The 17911-nt window shown below is 50.4% G+C and overlaps 1 protein-coding gene across 3 annotated transcripts; it reads left to right on the top strand.

The window, feature by feature from the left end:
• Window positions 1-3669: 3669 nt before the first annotated feature.
• Window positions 3670-16209, top strand: ARPIN (actin related protein 2/3 complex inhibitor). 3 transcript variants are annotated; one of them, XM_025893028.2, is made up of 7 exons: window positions 3670-3889; window positions 4193-4453; window positions 5262-5337; window positions 7895-8027; window positions 10376-10582; window positions 10956-11119; window positions 12030-16209. In XM_025893028.2, the coding sequence occupies exons 1-7, from the start codon at window positions 3798-3800 to the stop codon at window positions 12036-12038; spliced, it is 942 nt and encodes a 313-aa protein (XP_025748813.1). In that variant the 5' UTR covers window positions 3670-3797; the 3' UTR covers window positions 12039-16209. The 3 variants fall into 3 exon arrangements, with proteins under 3 accessions (XP_025748813.1, XP_025748814.1, XP_073738348.1); XM_025893029.2 differs by lacking the exon at window positions 4193-4453 and having other exon boundaries at window positions 3677-3889; XM_073882247.1 differs by lacking the exons at window positions 3670-3889; window positions 4193-4453 and adding an exon at window positions 4491-5094.
• The last annotated feature ends 1702 nt before the right edge of the window (window positions 16210-17911 follow it).

A 17911-nucleotide genomic window follows, 5' to 3' on the forward strand; every position in this document is an offset into this window, starting at 1 on the left:
ACCAAAAGGGGAAAAAAAAGGTTGGTGGGTTTACAATGACATGTGTGGCTTTTAGCGAGAACATTCCTGAGTAAACATCCATTTTGACTAGGATTAATAAGAACCAATCCACTGCTTATGGTTTTACCTGTCTGGTGAGTAGGAGAATTTTCTACACACCAGGCTTCTGGTTCCTTATGTTCCACAGTTTGTTCCTTGTCCTCTCCCCACGCAGTCTCAGTGCCAGGTGCTGCAGCACACATTTCTACTGTGATGGGACCCCTTGTCCTGCACCTTTGAGCCCTCCCCTAGGTGAGTCAGCACAGAGGCTGGTAGGGCCCTCCTACACCAGGACAGCTTGCAAAAACGGAATGATAGTGGGAAAGACTACAGACCCCATAAATCTGTCATCCCACAAAGCCCAAACTAAATGTATCTCATGTCAACTGTTCTCTCATTCAGGTCCATTGCAATATCATCTGATGTGAGGCAACGGAAAATTCAGGCCAAAACAAAACAAAACAAAAGATATTGGTCTGAACTGACTATACCAAAAACTGCCCCACCCGTGAAAATTTTGTAAAAGCATATGCCCATATAAACATATTGTTTGGGGTCCTCAACCCTGTCCTCAAAAGGGGCCGTTGAACTGAGGGGCCCAAAGCTTAAGCTGTCTCCATGTTGTACCTCATGGTTTGTAATTTAATATAGAAACATCAGTCACCTACAAATAGGTATAAGGAAGTCCAACAAAGTTCTGGTCTTTTCCCTGTGATGATTGGTGGCTCTTTAGGAAATAAATATCAAAACCTTTAAAAAAATGTTTTCTTGTTCTTTTAGCTTCCTGTGTTGCCGGCACCTGGTCTACCAGTTGTACTGATGCGGTGAAGTCATAGAGCCCAGTAAGCGAGGGATTACTCTTCCCAGAAAAGGCTTTACAGCAGTGCTGTCCCATAGAACTTTCTGCAATGATGGAAGTGTCCTGTGTCTGTGCTGTCCAAAATGGCAGCCATTAGCCCCATGTTGCTAGCTGTGAAGCCCTTGAAATGTGGCTGGTGAGACGGAATAATTGAAGTTTACTTAGGTTTAATTAATTAAAACTAAAATTAAAATAGCCACATGTACCCAGTAGCTGCCACATAAGGCAGTGGAGATTTGAAGCCATTGGAGCAGGAAATTGACAGAAAGGGGAGGAAGTAGGGGGGCACACCAGCCACATGGTTGCAACCCGCCTGGGGTTTTTTGTTTGTTTTTCAAACCATTTTATTGAGGCATAATTGACATACAAATCACTGTACATATTTAATGTATACAACTTGATGAGTTTGGAGATAAGTACACACCCCAAAAACCATCACCAAAATCTATGCCATAAACATACCTATTGCCTCCCCAAAGTTTATTTATTACTATTATTATTTTATGTGTGTGATAAGAACACTTAACATGAGATTTGCCCTCTTAAGGGTGCTTGGGTAGCTCAGTTGGTTAATCGTGTGCCTTCGGCTCAGGTCACGATCCCAGGGTCCTGAGATCGAGTCTTGCATTGGGCTCCATGCTCAGCCAGGAATCTGCTTCTCCCTCTCCCTCTGCCCCTCTCCTTGCTTATGTGCTCTCTCTCTCTCTCAAATAAATAAACAAAATCTTTTAAAAAATTTTTAAAAAGATTTACCCTCTTAGTAAATTTTTAAGTATAGAAATCAATATTAACTATAGGCACTATACTGTACAGTAGATCTCTAGGTCTTTATTCATCTTGTATACCTGAAACTTTGTACCCCGTTGACTTCTACCTCCCCATTTCCCCCTCCCCCCAGCCCCTGACAACCACCATTCTATTCTCTGCTTCTGTGAGTTTGACTATTTTAGATTCCCCATGTAAATGAGATCATGCAGTATTTGTCTTCCCGTGTCTGGTTTCTTTCACTTTCAGACTCATCCTTGTTGTTACAAATGGCAGGACTTCCTTCCTTTTTTTTTTTAAAGGCTGAATAATATTCCATTGTATGTATATACCACATTTCCTCCCCCATCTATCCATTGATGAACATTTACAGTGCTTCCATGTCTTGGCTATTGTGAACAACGCTGCAAGGAACATAGGAGGGCAGGCATCCCTTTTGAGATCCTGGTTTCAGTTCTTTTGGATGTATACCCAGAAGTGTGATTGCTGGATAATATGGTGGTTCTATTTTTAATTTCTTGAGAAAGTTCCATATCGTTTTCCACAGTGGCTGCACCAGTTTACATTCCTACCAACAGTGTACCAATGTTCCCTTTTCTCTACATCCTCACTAATACTTATCTTTTGTCTTTTTGATACTAGCCATCCTAACAGGTGTGAGATGATATCTCATTGTGGTTTTGGTTTGCATTTCCCTGATTAGTGATGTTGAGCAGCTTTTCACGTACCTGTTGGCCATGTGTATGTCTTATTTGGAGAAATATCTATATAGTTCCTTTGCCCATTTTTAAATCAGATTATTTGTTTTTTGGGGGGTGTTTTTTGCTATTAAGTTGTAGGAGTTCCTTATATCAACCAGGGGAATTTTGAAGAGAGAAAGCCCAAAGATAGTTCTGCTCAAAGCCCACTAGGGCTCTTGTCTTTCTCTCTCAGACTTTCTGGAACAGCCAGGTAGGCCAGACTGAGGAGGGAGGAGGGGAGGTAACTAAACCATTTGACACAATGCCTAGGACCCATGAAAATGTTAATTTTAATTTTAATTTCTTTAAAAAATTAGAAGAAGAAAAGAATTTTCAGGCTGAAGAAAATGTTTTAATATATAATATTAATGTATTCATCTTTATGTCAACCCACCCATAAAATATGATTTAAAAATTTTTTTTTAATCAAGGAAGGAACCCTTGAAAACAAAAGTGTGTAGGACCACCAAAGTCTTAATGTGTGTGTGGGGAGAGGGTGCTTCTTCTACCACTTACAGCTCATCTTGGACTCCCAGGTATCTAAATGGCCATCTCCCCTTTGAATGCTCCCCCAGAGGCCGCAGATGGGTCCGAGACAACCAAGGTTCTCCAACAATCCCAGGGTCAGAACAGACTCCTGCACCCAGGCTTGGAAAACGCCCCTCTACACTGTTACATACTTGGGCAAAGGGCAGTAGGGAGCTGGGGAGGGGTTCAAGAACTGTGTGGGAAAGGCAGAGAGGGGAAATGCTATGTTCTACAGTGAGTTTATGAATCGTTACCACCCCTCTGATACTGACCCCATAGAGGAGGAAGCATGGGTTCAGAGAGGTTGAGGCACTTGCTCATACTCACACAAGTGGGATTTAAACCTTAATAAGTCCTTGATCTGACACCCAAGCCTAGGCACAGATCCCTGGAACCCCTTCCTCAGCCACTGTGGGACCTTGGGCAGAGCATAAAGAGCAGCTTCTGTGCGGACCACCCCGCCATCCCTGAAAGACTTCCCTTTTCTCCATTCCTGCTCCTTCCAGAGTGGATCCTGTAGGATCTCTGGGCCTCAATTTCCCCTTTGTGCGTGTGTTGGGGCGGGGGTCTCCCTCTAGTAACAAGAAAGGGAGGGAAAGGGGAGAACTTGGCTCCCCCCCGCCCACAATGAGGCCCCAACTGCGGGTCTTCCCGGAAGCCCACCTCCCCGCGCGCGCCGTCCCGCGGCAGGAATGGAGCTCGGCCCCTTTAAATCCCGTCCGGGCAGGCCCGGACCGCGCCCTGCCCGGATCCGCGCCTGGGAGTCACTGCCCAGCGCGCGCCCCCCGCGCTCCCCCGCGCCCAGCCCGAGACCCCGCGCGCCGCCGACCAGCGCCAGGCCTGCGGGCGCAGCGGCCGTGCGCACCATGAGCCGCATCTACCACGACTGCGCCCTCCGGAACAAGGCGGTGCGGAGCGCGCGGCTGCCGGGGGCCTGGGACCCCGCCGCCCACCAGGGGTAGGCCCGCCGCGCTCTGCCCCCGCCTCTCCGACCCCCAGGGCCGGCCCTCCGGCCCCGGCTTGGAACCCCGGCTCCGGGATTGGGGAGGGGACCGCGGTCCGGGTGCGGTTGGGAGGGAAGGCAGACCTGGCCACGGCTACCACCCCCCACCTCAACGCTCCCCTGCGCCCTGCAGCCGGAGCGCACCCCCTAAAACACAGATGGGCTTAAATCTCCCCACTGCCCCCTCCCCACCCCGTACCCTTCCCGACGCCTACACGGAGCTCAAAAGCACCGATCTTTGTCTCAACCCCTCCCCAGCCGCGACTATGAACTCCAGCCACTTGCCTCGGCGCCCTGCCCGCAGGCCTTGGCACAGGCCGCCCCGCTTCCCGCCCCGGAAGGGAGGACGTCGTGCAGTGACCCCAACAGCGCGGGGCAGTTGGCTTGCCGTGGCCGTGGGAGGGCAGTGCCTGCCTGGAGGCGCGTGTGGGCTCGGGATGGGGGGGGGGGTGGCTGTCGCAGGGACGTTATGAGAACAAATGGACCATTCCATTTGGTTAGAAACGCAAGAATTTGGAGGTGAGGCGGTGGGTAGGGTAAGTAAAGTAGAGCGAGTTTCCATTTTCATCCCCATCTTTTCTTGTCCCCACCCCTCTCTCATTTCTGTGGCTCTAAAAAGGGAAGCCTCCTGTTCTGCTTTTTATGAGAACTAGAAGCGGGAAGCGGGGATCTAGTTCCTCTCGGCGAGGGACCCGGCGATCTTGGGCTAGTCATAAAACTTCTAAGTTTGGGTTTTCCCACCTCTAAGTGGGTATGAATGAGGAGAAGAATAGAAAGTGTTTTAAAACAGGTGGAAAAAAAAACAGGTGAAAAAGGAAGATACTTTATAGCACCTTAGACCCCTCCCTCAAGTTTGGCTAAATAAAAAAGTAAAATCCTTTATATTTAGTAAGCATATAATAGTTTACAAACACCTTCACTTACACGATTTATGCTGTCATCATCACAGAAGCAGAGTGAGGTGGCTGTTACTCTCCCATTTTGTAGATAAGAAGACTGAGGCTCTGCTTATAGTGAGCCCTTGTGGGAGGGGTCACAGCTTGGTCTTGCAGCCTGAGGCGGTTCCCCCTACCCTTTGTGCAGTGCCCCAGTCTTTGGGACCCTTGGAGGAATGGAGGAATGGAGGCCCCATGTGAGAAGCGCAAAGAAAATAGTACCAGGTCCGCTGGGCGGCTGGGAGGGGGGTGGGGGGCAGCCAGGTGACTAGCAGATGCTTGTGGGCCCCGCTTCTGTCCCAGTCCAGACTCTGGCCTGGGCCGTTGAACTTGTGGTTCTTCCCTGAGGACTGACCGAAGCAGGGGATCCCTTCTTTCTCTCACATCCCCAGGGGAAACGGCGTCCTGCTGGAGGGAGAACTGGTAGATGTGTCTCGCCACAGCATCTTGGATGCCCATGACAGGAAGGTGAGGATGCCTCCCCGGGGACACCCGCAGGGCACTGGCTTCCCGGTCCTCAGCCACCAAGCCATCTCCCTGTGCTTGGCTCTGCCAGTGCACAGACTTGGGGTACAGCTCATTCCTGGAGGGCCTTGTAGGGCAGGTGGGTGGTGGGTGGGGAGATAGCAGCCTAAAGGGGCCACTGGGTGGGAAGGGGTCAACTGGGACTGTGCTGGGTGGAGGACAGAGGGCAGGACCTGGGTTCTTGCTGACAAGACAGACCAGCCCTAACCCCAGTGGCGTGTTTGCGGCTGGGATTGGGAGGGTAAGAGCAGAAGGGGTGAGGTGACTGGTTTGGGGCTGAGGCTGTGTGTGAGCTGGAAGGCACTGTGAAGAGGTCCTGTTGCTTTCTGTTAGAGTGCTGGGAGCCTTGCTGGATGGGCAGGAAGAATGGCTCTTTATTCTGGGAGGGCCAACGGCCCAGGTTCCTGGCTTCTGGTCTGGTGGTTCCCACTGCCCGAGGGCCTGATGGACAAGGTCAGAGCAGGTTAGCGGCCTGGGCGGGTGTGACAGGGTCAGCAGTGACCTTCCCCTTTCTAGGTACCAGGTCTGTTCCTGGGAGGTCTCGTGTCCTTGGAATTCTTTGGAATTGCATTATTTTAAATGTACTGGTGGAATTTGCTTTTAGAAGGAGCCTTGAAGTTCTCCCTTTGCAAAGTGGTGAATCTCTTGGCATGGGCTCGCTCGTCCTTGAATACCACTGTATGTGGCTGGGCACTTTGGGTTTCTGGGACCTCCTCGTTCATACAGGCGGGGACGTTGGGGTGGGAGGTGGGTTGCTGTGTGCAGGGCCTTTGTCCAGCCTACAGTCTGCGTTGTTGACCGTGCTGGGGGCTTCACCTCCCGTGTCCGCACGCCTTCTTCCCTTGAGCTCTCACGCCCCTGGGGTCATGCCGTCTGTCACCCCGCCATCTCAGGTGTGCACAGACACACCTGCACTTCTTGCCCGTGTCGCTTTCCGGAGCACTCGTTCTGAATTTCCACCCCCTTTCATACAGCCCCACCCTAGTGTGCCGACCACCTTAGCTCCTTGGTCTCTAAGGCCAAGCTCATCTCCTGGCCCCCAAGGCAGGCCAGAGGCCTGGTGCTATTCAGAGCCTGTTGCTGTTCTGCGGCCCAGGGGAGAGCCTCTGCTCGCCCACCCCCTCCTTAGTGTGCAGGTCAGCAGGGTAGACAACCAATCTAGAGCCCCCAGCCAGCCTGCCCAGCAGAGCTGGCACTAGTAACTCCAGCCTGATGTGGGGCTCTCTTAGCCTGGCCCAAACGTGCCTCCTCTGAGTTCCTCCTTCCTCGTGATAAGACAATAGACCTCCCAGCCGCTGGTCACAGGCCTGCAAACCCCCACTGTCTCTCCCTCCCCTCTCCCCCAGGCCGGCCGTGCCTGGTCCTCTTGGCCTCCTCCCTTGACTGTCCCTTCCCTGGCCCCTCCCTTCCTCTTTCCACTGGCCTCACATGGGCCTCAGGAACTTCGCCTGTCCCCGTCAGTCTTGCACCTGCCCCTCCTTCCTTCTGGCTGCCCCCAGCGCCTGTCCTTGCCCGGCAGCCAGCTTGTTTTCCGAAAGGCATCTCTGAGGATCTCGCTGCTGCTGAGAAACCTTTGGGGATTCCTTCTTGTCGACCCGATCAAGTCCAAACTCCAAAGTACCAGCTCAAGGCCCATCTCAAACGGATCCTACTTGCATTCTCAGCCTGGGCTCCCACGAGGCCCCTGCGTGCCCTGCGTTGCTCAGACACGCACATGGGACCTTGACTTTGATTTCGTACCTGTCCCAGGCTTTGAATAGTCTCCCTACACCCTTTTCCCCCCGCAGTCGTAGGTCTCTCCAGCCTTGGAGACCTTGCCTTTTCTGTTTCTCCTAGGAGGTGGATCCCTCTTCTTCAGTCTCTGGGAGCGTGTCGTCCACCTGCTTGGATTAGAGTAGCTGGCAAACAGCATGGACAGCTTGCTCCGTGTCTCCCGCTGTGCTTGCTCCTCTATCCTCTCACTGAACCTTTACAGCACTCTTGAAAGTAGACAGCACGTTGTCCCCATGCCCCAGGGGAAACTGAGGCTAGGAGGTATTTGCCTCAGGTCCCACATGTGTTGGAAGAGGCACAATGGCTGCCCTCACTCAGAACCCTTACACAGCCCTTTCCATGACACGTTGGCTTCTTTCACTCCTGCGTCACAGTATTTGGGGTCCTTGGTGCTTGGGTTATGGTTTTGTGTCTGTGTTTTCTGTCTCTGGCTGGGTGGAGACCGTAGGGTCAGGCCCGGGGCCTGCCGTCTCATGGCTGTCTCCGTGGTTCATTTTGTATGGCAGCTGCTGTACTAAGCACACGATTGGATGAATGAATGAATATTGGGCCGGGGGGAGGAGGGGGCGGCATCTGCCCAGTTTGAATATCTTTTGGCGCTGAGGTGGGATTCAGGGTGGAGGGAGAGGTTGGGGGGGGCGGTTTGCAGTGGAGCCCTGTGGGAAGTGTGTGTGTTGGAGGGTGGGGGGAGTGAAGCACCCCCCCTTCACTCTCTCTCCGGCCCCAGGAGCGCTACTATGTGCTATACATCAGGCCCAGTCGCATCCATCGCCGGAAGTTCGACCCCAAGGGAAATGAAATCGAGCCCAACTTCAGCGCCACCAGGAAGGTGAACACGGGCTTCCTCATGTCATCCTACAGTAGGTATCCTCCATCCTTGCTCCCTCAGGGCCTCCTGACCCTGTGGCCTTTCTGTGTCTCTAGGGGTCTCATGGCCCCTAGTGAGTGTCTTAGTTGTGGTTGGCCTTGAAGCCCATGTCTGGCCTGAGGGCCCCCTGGCTGGACTCCTTCCTGCCCCCGCCCATTCACTCAGAGGATCCCCAGTGCCCCACCTCAATCCCCAGGGCCTGGCTGGCCTTCCACTTCCTGCAGTCTGGCAGAGTCGTCCATGTACCTGGCTCTGGGCTCTCACTGCCCTTGTGCAGAGCCTCCATTTTCCTGCCCAAATTCCCATGTGATTCTTAGGCCCTTGGTGACTTCATTCCTCTTTCCAGCAGGCCTGTTAGGAGGCTGTGATAGCCGGATTAAGGGCCTGTCGGTGAGGATGGAGGGACTGGACAGATTGGAGACAGAGGAGGGACAGTGGCCTCAGTGTTTGGAGACGGGGAGAGTGAGGGAGGAGTCAGGGACGACCCTGGGGTTTGGGCTTGGCTGCAATTGTGGGGAGAAGAGTTCTGTCTGGGACGTGTGGTCGCACTTCCGGGGAGAGGTCAATGTCCACTGGGGCCTTGGGGACACAGTTCTGGAACCCAGGAATCAGTCTGGGCTGGAGGCACATGTTTAGGAGTCATGACACACTGCTGGTACTGAAGCTGTAGAAGAGGATGGAGTCGCCCAAGAGGCCATCTTGGGGAAGAGCAACCACAGGAGAACAGGGAAGAAGCCTGTAAGGGGCAGGAGAAGGGACCCCTGCAGAGGGCTGAGGGAGAGGGGGAGCCTGTGTGTCTCCGAGGCTCAGTGAAGGAGGGGGGTGGAATTTGAGAGACAGGTAGCAATGGGGTCAGGTGCTCTCTCGGGCCCAGTAAAGTGGGGACTGCGGAGCTCCCGGCGGGCTCACAATGAAGAGCTCCCAGTGACCCCAGTCAGGGTGGGAGTGGGGGTGGGGGACGTCTGAAGTAGTGGGTGTCAAAGCCAGAATTCAGGAGGGCATTAAGGAAAGATCCGGTATGGAGAAGGAGAGCCAGGTCCCCGAGAAGGGGGAGGGGGTGGGATCTGGAGCCCAGATGGAGAAACTGGCTTGAGGTGGGAGGGGGACCCGTGGTCCTTTGAGACAGAAACAGAAGAGAAGGAGGAGAGGTTTCATGTGCTTATCGGTAAATTGACAGGTGGTGGCAGGGGGTGAGTAGCCCCACCTCTGGCTTCTGCTATCTTGGGAAGTGGAGGTGAGGAGGTTTATCTGAGGGACGTTAAGCAGGGCAAGGGCTGAGCAGAAGGGGTCAGTTCAAAAGCCCTTGGTGGGAGTGAGGCATCTGGGGAACCCCAGAAAGCATCCCTGACAGAGCTTGGAGGTTTTACGCCCTGATGGAAGGGGGTGTGGGCTCCATGGGCTGGCTGGCTGCTCTCCAGCAGAGCCCTGCCCCCGGCTGCTGGTGTGGAGAGGACCACCTGCAGGACCGTTTTGGGTTGCTGAGCTGGGGGGTGGCTGTGCACACCTTCGTGAGGTCTCGGGGCCTTGTGAGCCCTCCTGGCCCTGCAAATCCTCACTTCTCAGTCTGGGACACCGCTGCCCACCCCCTGGTCCCCAACCCGGGATCTGCAGATTTGGGACATTTGGGGCAGGCAGGTGAGGCTATTGGAATCCTCCCTGAGCCCCGAGCTTTGCCAGGATGGGGATGAGCAGGCCAAGGGAGAGTATGGGGATCACCACTGTTTGCTGCTCATTCCAGCAGACCCCAGCCCAGCCAGGAGACCCTGAGAGCCTGGAGAGAACCCTGGCTCGTCACTGGGGACTCCGTGGGAAGGCAGAATTCTGTGGAGGGTTGGGATCCTGCCTCCTAGGATCTGACTAGCTGTGTGACTAGCTGTGTGACCTTGGGCAACTCACCTGACCTCTCTAAGCCTTCGTTTTCTCCTGTGTCATAAAGGAATAATTAAGGTAGTTACACGCACTGAGGGTGTCCCACACGCCAGACCCCGTGCTGAGCGCTTTACGTGTGTTACTTCACTTACACCTCACATCAGCCCCGTCAGGTAGGTACCGTTTTTATCCCCATCTGTCAGGCCCAGAGAGGTTAAGTCACTTGCCCGAGCTCACGTGGCTTGTGAACAGACCGGCACCAGGCAGCCTGGCTCCAGAGCCCACACCCGTAACTCCTCCGCTAGGAGTCCCTCGGTGAGTCCCCGGCACCGTGGGGTCGCAGAGCCCTACCTCCAGGTGGTTATGAATATGTGAAACACTCAGGCCTCACCTGGCTCCTGAAAGACCCCCCCTGCCCCCGCGTGCTTGCTGTTCCAGCACTAACGACCTTCTTGTGCTGTGTGCCTACAGAGGTGGAAGCAATGGGGGACACGGACAGACTGACGCCCGAGGCGCTGAAGGCACTGGTACAAAAGCCAGAGCTGCTTGCGCTGACGGAGAGCCTTACCCCCGCCCAGACAGTGGCGTTCTGGATGTCCGAGTCAGAGATGGAGGCGATGGAGCTGGAGCTGGGGGTCGGGGTACGGCTGAAAACCCGAGGCGATGGCCCCTTCCTGGGTGAGCATGTCCCCATGACCTGTAGAGGCTCCTGGCCTCCTGTTTGAGGCTCCTCTGTCCCTCCTGCTTAGAACTCATGGGAGCAGGCCAGGTCTGCTTAGCCCTGAGATTTAGTTCTAAGTCTCTGGACAAGTGCCCTGGGGCCAGTAGCCTAGACACTCTGGATCCTGGGGTGCCACCCAACCCTCTGGTTCCTGTGGGTGATGTCTCCTATCTAGTGCCTTAGGGATCACACTCAGGGCCTCCCCGAGGGCACCCAGGTCTGGGAGAACAGTGGTTTAACCCAGGCCTCGAGACCCCAGCAGAACAGGCCAGCCCCCACTATGTTTCCAAAATAGGGAGATGGCCCATTCAACTTCTTCCCTCCTTTCAGAGTCATTAGCCAAACTTGAGGCTGGAACAGTGACCAAGTGTAATTTTGCTGGTGATGGAAAGACAGGGGCATCCTGGACAGACAACATCATGGCCCAGAAGTCTACGATGGGAGCCACCGCGGAGACGCGAGAGCAGGGGGACGGGGCAGAGGACGAGGAGTGGGTAGGTCAAGAGAGATGACCGTGAGCCCGGCACTGGTACAGTTTACCCCTCGGCAGGAGTTTTGTCTGCACGGGCTGCGGCGGGTGTAGGACAACGCAGCAGCATACATTTCACACCCCCAGCTTTGGTGGAATTCCATGGGATTCCCGAGTGGGTGTTAGCCTCAGGAAAATTCTTTTCAAGGAATGAAGGGTGACCACTTGAGACCTTTCCTTTTGGTGGGTCTGAACTGTGCCAATCTACAAGAAAGTCCCAAAGATTGATAAAAGCAAGGGATGGAAAGAATGGACTCTGGAGGGGAACCTGTGAAACCTGATGCTGTTAAATCTCCAAACATTTTCACTTCCAGTGAATACATTAGCCATGTTGTGGCAGCTGAGCTGAATGAGCATTTTTCCCCCTCCTTCGTTCTGGGCTCCCTGCCCAAAGTGGCTGGAAAATGGCTGGCTTGGTCCTCACTAGGTCGGGTATTTTTTTTTTTTTTTTTTTTTGCCAAGGATCAGCCCCCTCGTTGATCTTTAGTCTATCCACAGTCGATGTGTTTTTCTGAAGCGTATTTCACCCGAAGATCTGAATTGATGTCAAAAGGCCCCAAATTGAACATTTAAAACCAAGTCACAGAAGTATGGGCTATTTATCTAGGTGATGCCAATAACGACATTCACCAGAGAAAGCAGGGCAGGAAGAGTGGAGGGTCTGGAGTCCCCTTTGTCTTAAAAAAGTGAATCTCAGAATGAAAAACAATTAGAGCCACCAGGCCCGCTCCCTGGGCCCGCTCGAATGAGGTGAAGCCAAGAACGGTGGCTGAGGGCTCCACTGGTACCCCTCAAGGGAACCCTTGTTTGTCTGATGACTTGTAGGAGACTTTTATGAAATGCACTCTGTTCGCACCTCTTTACTTAACCCCTAGGACGACTGAGATGAGTGGGAGTGAAGCGCCCCCTGGGCCCACCAGCGCTGCTGAGAATCTCTTGCATCAACATCGACTCTGGAGTTCGAGGGAGCGGTCCGCCAAGCCTTCCCTGGTTTTTCCTACAGCTGCCAGGGAATGCTCTTGGAATAAGCACTGCTAAAATCAAATCCAAGACCGTGACGTGAGCAGTGGTGCCCCATGCTGTGGCTCATGGAGGGGCCCTCCCTTGATGCGAGTCTAGATCTCCTAGACGTTTCCATGGTGGCCCTTGCCCTTAAATGGCAGCCTTGTTTCTGGAAGCAGTCAGTGGAACCGAACTTGGTCTTTGTGTAGACTTGGGGAATGTCCCTCATCTGCATGCAGAGTGGCTCAGGGGTCCCTTCCTCTGCCCTCGTATATTCTCCTATACCTTCCACACCTGCTTCCCCCCGCCCCGCCCCGCCCAGTGCTCTGAGTTATAATAGTCTTTGCTCTCCTGTTCAAACCTCCTTGTCCTCTCTGTGCCCTTTTCCTCCCCTAGAGCTGCCAATTCTTTATTCCTCCTCTGGTTCTCTGCCACACTGGGGGGTTTGCTGTCTCCTGACCTCCCTGGCTGCTTTGCTGGGGATGCTGTTCTCAGGGAGGCCTAGAGTCTTCACAGGTGTGGCTGGCTGGTCCCCACCTTTCAGGCTCACTCTGCCAGACCACATTTTTTTTTTTAAAGATTTTATTTATTTATTCATGAGAGACAGAGAGAGAGAGAGTGAGAAGCAGAGGGAGAAGCAGGCTCTCAAGGAGCAGGGAGCCCGATGCAGGACTCGATCCCAGTACCCTGGGATCATGACCTGAGCCGAAGGCAGACGCTTAACCATCTGAGCCACCCAGGCGCCCCAGACCACATTTTGATAACACCTTTGCCGCTATTGTTCTGTATTTTGAGAACTTTTTATGAGTGAGTAAATCTTCAGAAAAGGATTCCTCTGCATTGACCGGGTTATGTCAGGTATAAACGGTCTTCCAGCTGAGGAGTGATCCTTGTAAGAAGGAAGCCATGTCTTTTTGATCATGAACATCGCCTTGCTGGGTAGTGCGCCTGCACTCAGATCCATGATGGCGTGTGGAGTTGAAATCCACGTGTCCTAAGAATGGGGCAGAGACTTGGTGGCATTTGGATCCTGCTGGCCTCAGGGACAAGACAGGGTGGTGGTGAACTAACAAGTATCGAGTCCCCTAATGTATCGAACATGGCACTAGATGCTTTCCATGATGATAATCATAGCCACCGACTGTTGAGTCCTTCCTGGTGCTAGTGCGCATATCCCCTGCTTTTCAAAGTTGTGTTATGACACTTGACGTTTATGAAAGACCTACCTTAGTACCTGTTTTTTCTAACCAAAAGAAATCTGCATTTTTATGAAAATAAGGCAAAAAAAAATGAAAATAGCATTCAGCATTTGTTTCGCAGGGAGCCATTATAGAGGCTGCGCACCCCAAGTAGTGAGAGTGACCCCACCAGTCTCCTCTCCTGGGAACATCTATGCTTTACTTCAGTTGATTTTGTGTATGTGTCAGCAAGATGTGCCCAGAAAAGCCTAAGAAAACGCTCAAAAATTTTTCCATATAAATGAATGGTGATTGCTTACTCACTGTCTCCCATTTCAGTTTACAAAAGGTTTCGTAGGAATGCTGTACTTTTTGGATAGTAGGGGAAACCTGTACTTGCTAAGCACTTGCAGTATCTTACTTCACTGTCACCACAATCCCGTGAGGTATGTGTGATTATTATACCCAATTTTTTCCATATGATTCCGAAGCTCAGAGGCTCCATCTATAGTATATAGAGGAAAGAGGAATTTCAACCCAGGCAGTCAGATTTCAGACTCTGTATTCTTTACTGGGTTATTCTGCTTCCACGTGTACACTACAGGGAAGAAAAGGGGCTTCAGAGAGGTTAAGGCTACTTTCCCAGATTCACAGCTGATAAGTGGCACAGCCAGGATTTAAATCCGGGGCTGTCGAAAGCAAAGCCTATGTTCTTCCCCCGTCCTTTGCCTCCTTGGCCTACAGAAGGACCTTGGACACGGGGGCCAGAGGAGTCCTGGCTCTGTGTAGTGGGGTTATATTCCTAGACTTTAGGGAACTTGCCTAAACCTTTGACTGCTGGTCTGCCCAGGCTGAAATCAGTTCTATTGGTATTAGCAGTTGAGCAAGTAATATTATGCTTCCAGAATTTACTACTATGGTTCCAATTTTCATTTACCTTCTTGCATATTTGAGCCTGGGCTTGACAATATGGCTGTGAGGCTTGGGATTCACACTTCAGTGAGGCCACCTGAAGTCACAGGTCACTGGTCTGCTTGCGATCTCTTCTGTTCTTGTTGCCCTTTTCTTAGTTCAGACCCTTGTGACCTCTCACCTTGACTGTTACAATAGCTGCCTCCCTGGTGTCCTGTGTCTGAATGGGGCTGGCTGGGTGTTGAGCATGCTGGGGCCTCAACCATGGGGGTGGCCAGGGAAGTGGTTAAGCAGCAGGAGGTTGGGGGATATTGACTAGAATAGAGACACCCGGTGAGGGCATCCTGCTGCCCATAGCACTGTGGCCAAAGGGTATGGCAAGGTCATATAGGCAGGCCACCATTCCAAAAAAGGAGGTCCAGTGTGTCAGTGGGGGGAACCCTGGGCAGCAAGTGGGCTTAATGTCTTGGGTGGGTGGGGAAGAGATGAAGGAAGGGAGGGAGGGAGAGAGAGAGAGAGAGAGAGAGAGAGAGAGGAAGGAAGGATGGAAGGGAGGGAGGGAGAGATGGAGGGGGGAAGGAAGGAAGGAAGGAAAAGGCCTTTGTGGCTGGAGAGAATGGGTGGAGGTAGAGGTTGTTTGAGATGATGCAGGAAATCAGGCATGACATTTTTAGCATGTTAAGTATTTTAGGACTTTATCCTTAACTTCCTGGAAGCCAGTGATTCTGGGGAGAGTGATATGATTTGATTTGTTTCTATCAAATCACTTGACTGCAGAGAAACTAAAGGCAACGAGCCCAGCTAGGAGACTGCTTTAATTGTCACAGTGAGAGGCTAGAGTAGTTTGGTGTATAGCGACGGGAGTGGAGATGGAAAGAAATCCAGGTAGATGGAGGAGGAAAGGGACTCCCCAGCAAGAAAAGAGCACCTGAAGAGCCATGGAGGTGGGGGAGGGGCCCGCTCCTGGAATATACAAATTGTGTACACGGTTGTTGTTATACCATACCTACACATAAAATTTGATAATCCTTTTTCAATTAATGTTGTATAATCACTTTCCATATTGCTACACAGTCTTCATAACCATTGTTTTTTAAGATTGACTACCATTTAATAGCTCTATCATTGTCCAATTTTTGGATAATTAATCGATTCCTACTTAGAGATAATTTAATTAACATGTCAGTAAGTGTTTTAGATTATATAGTTCCCTAAATCTCACCCATACAGCCTCCCTGCCCTGCACCCCCATGCACCCCCCTTCCCCCACTCCCACCCCCCTACCGTATTTTTGTATTTTGAGGTTATTTCTTTAGGGACAGATTCCCAGGAGTCAGATTCCTGGGAATCTCGGAGTTTTTTGTAAAAGTTTTTTTCCCCAAAAGTGTTGTTCTAAATTATGATTTTACCAGCACTGTAGGAGAGGACCATTTTCATGCTACCCTTGCCAGAATTGGGTGTAATAACATTTAAAAGATGATATTTGATGGGCGCCTGGGTGGCTCAGTCGTTAAGCGTCTGCCTTCGGCTCAGGTCATGATCCCAGAGCCCTGGGATCGAGCTCCACATCGGGCTCCCTGCTCAGCAGGAAGACTGCTTCTCCCTCTCCCACTTCCCCTGCTTGTGTTCCCTCTCTTGCTGTGTCTCTCTCTGTCAGATAAATAAATAAAATCTTTAAAATAAAATAAAAAATGATATTTGATAAGGTAAAAACAATACTTTAAAGTTAATACTTTGTGATTAGCCTTTCCCCCCGATTAATAGTGAGCTTAAACATTTTTCCACGTTCATTACCTAGATATATTTCCTCTTTGCTTACTCAGGTTCTTTGCCTATTTATATACTGAAGGTGGAGGTCTTTTCGGCTATTTAAATTTTAAACATAACCATTTACCATATTTTAACAACTTTTCTGTTTTTAAAAAATTGATTTTCTTACAAACAAAATCTTTATATAGATGTATCTGTTGACTTTTTGTGATTTTTATTGCTTCTAAGCTTATATTCTCCTTTCAGATGTTACTCAGTTTCAATTCTTCCATTTTGGTTATTACCTGGTTTTACATTTAAGTCCTTAATCTACTCCGCCTTTAATTTGTGAAAGGGCAGGAAGTGAGATAACTAAATAGCTTATTTTCAAATTGCTAACCAGTTATCCCAACATATTTATTGGATTCCTTCCCACTCTCAAGTTATGATGGCTCCTACATCACATATTAAAGTTATTTTATACTTAAATTATTATTCTATTTCAATAAGTCTCCCTATAGTAATAATTTGAACTATCATAGTAGGTTTTAATAGTTGGTAGAGCTAAGTCCCCCTCATTATTCTTCTGTTTTAGAATTTTCTTTGCTATTTCTCCTCAACATTTGGAACATTTTGTCAAGTTTCAGTGCAAATTTATTGACTTTGGATTTTTTTTTTTTTAAGTATGCTCCACACCCAGGGTGGAGCCCAACGCAGGGCTCGAACTCATGACCCTGAGATCAAGACCTGAGCTGAGATCAAGAGTCGGATGCTTAACACTTCGTTTTTTTTTTTTTTTAAGGTTTTATTTATTTATTTGACAGAGAGACACAGCGAGAGAGGGAACACAAGCAGGGGAAGTGGGAGAGGGAGTTTTTAAGTTAAAAAAAATCTGGCACCAAGAGTAATACATACTTATTTTAGAAAATTCAAAAAATGAAAAACCGAATTTCACTGCTGTTTGTCAAATCGCTTATGTACTAAATTATATGCCATGCGTTGTTCCAAGTGCTTACAAACAGTAACTAATTTTGTTTAACCGTCTAAGTAGAAAAAAACCTAGTTTTATAGTAAAGGAAACATACTATGCCTGTTTTACAGACAAAGGCACTTGCCCAAAATACCCAGGTGGTCAACAGAGCCAGGGTTTTAACCAGGACAGTGTTGTTACAAGGGCCTTGTGCTGAACACTTTGTGATGCTGCCATTCGATCAGACATGATTATTATTCATATTTTGGTGTATCTCCTTACAGTCTTTTACCAAGTGGGATATCCAGGTACATACCTTGTGTGATCTTTTCACTTACAGATATGCCATGAACACTTGCCTATACCATATACCTTTCACAGAATTATTTTTAATGACCATTTAATATTCCTCGTGTGCATGCGGAACAAGGCATTTAACAAATAACTCGTTTCGGAATAATTTGTTTCCCATTTTTCCCTGCAGTTAACACTGCTGAGACGTACTTTTTTTTTTTAGATTTTATTTATTTGTCAGAGAGTACAAGCAGGGAGAGGAGCAGGCAGGGAGAGAGGGAGAAGCAGGCTCCCGGCTGAGCAAGGAGACCAATATGGAACTCGATCCCAGGACCCTGGGATCATGACCCGAACCGAAGGTACAGGCTTAACCGACTGAGCCAGCCACGTTCCCTGAGATGTACATTCTTGAGGTTTTTCACACGTCCACAATTTTTTTATTATAAATTCTACCACGAAACGCTGGGCCTAACGTTCTCCATATTTTAAAGGCTTTTGATGTCCACGGTCAGTCCTCTGGACAGGTGATTCCAACGTGTAACTCTAGCTGCTCTAAGGGACGTGGCTCCCCCGCACCCCCACTAAGTCATTAAAAGAAGAAACAAAATCTACCAATTTGGGATCGCCACATGGATATGCATGGAAGAGTCCC

The sequence above is a fragment of the Callorhinus ursinus genome, unplaced genomic scaffold, assembly GCF_003265705.2.
Source record: "Callorhinus ursinus isolate GAN/ISIS: 27379988/994484 unplaced genomic scaffold, GSC_fseal_2.0 scaffold45, whole genome shotgun sequence".
NCBI classification, from domain to species: domain Eukaryota; kingdom Metazoa; phylum Chordata; class Mammalia; order Carnivora; family Otariidae; genus Callorhinus; species Callorhinus ursinus.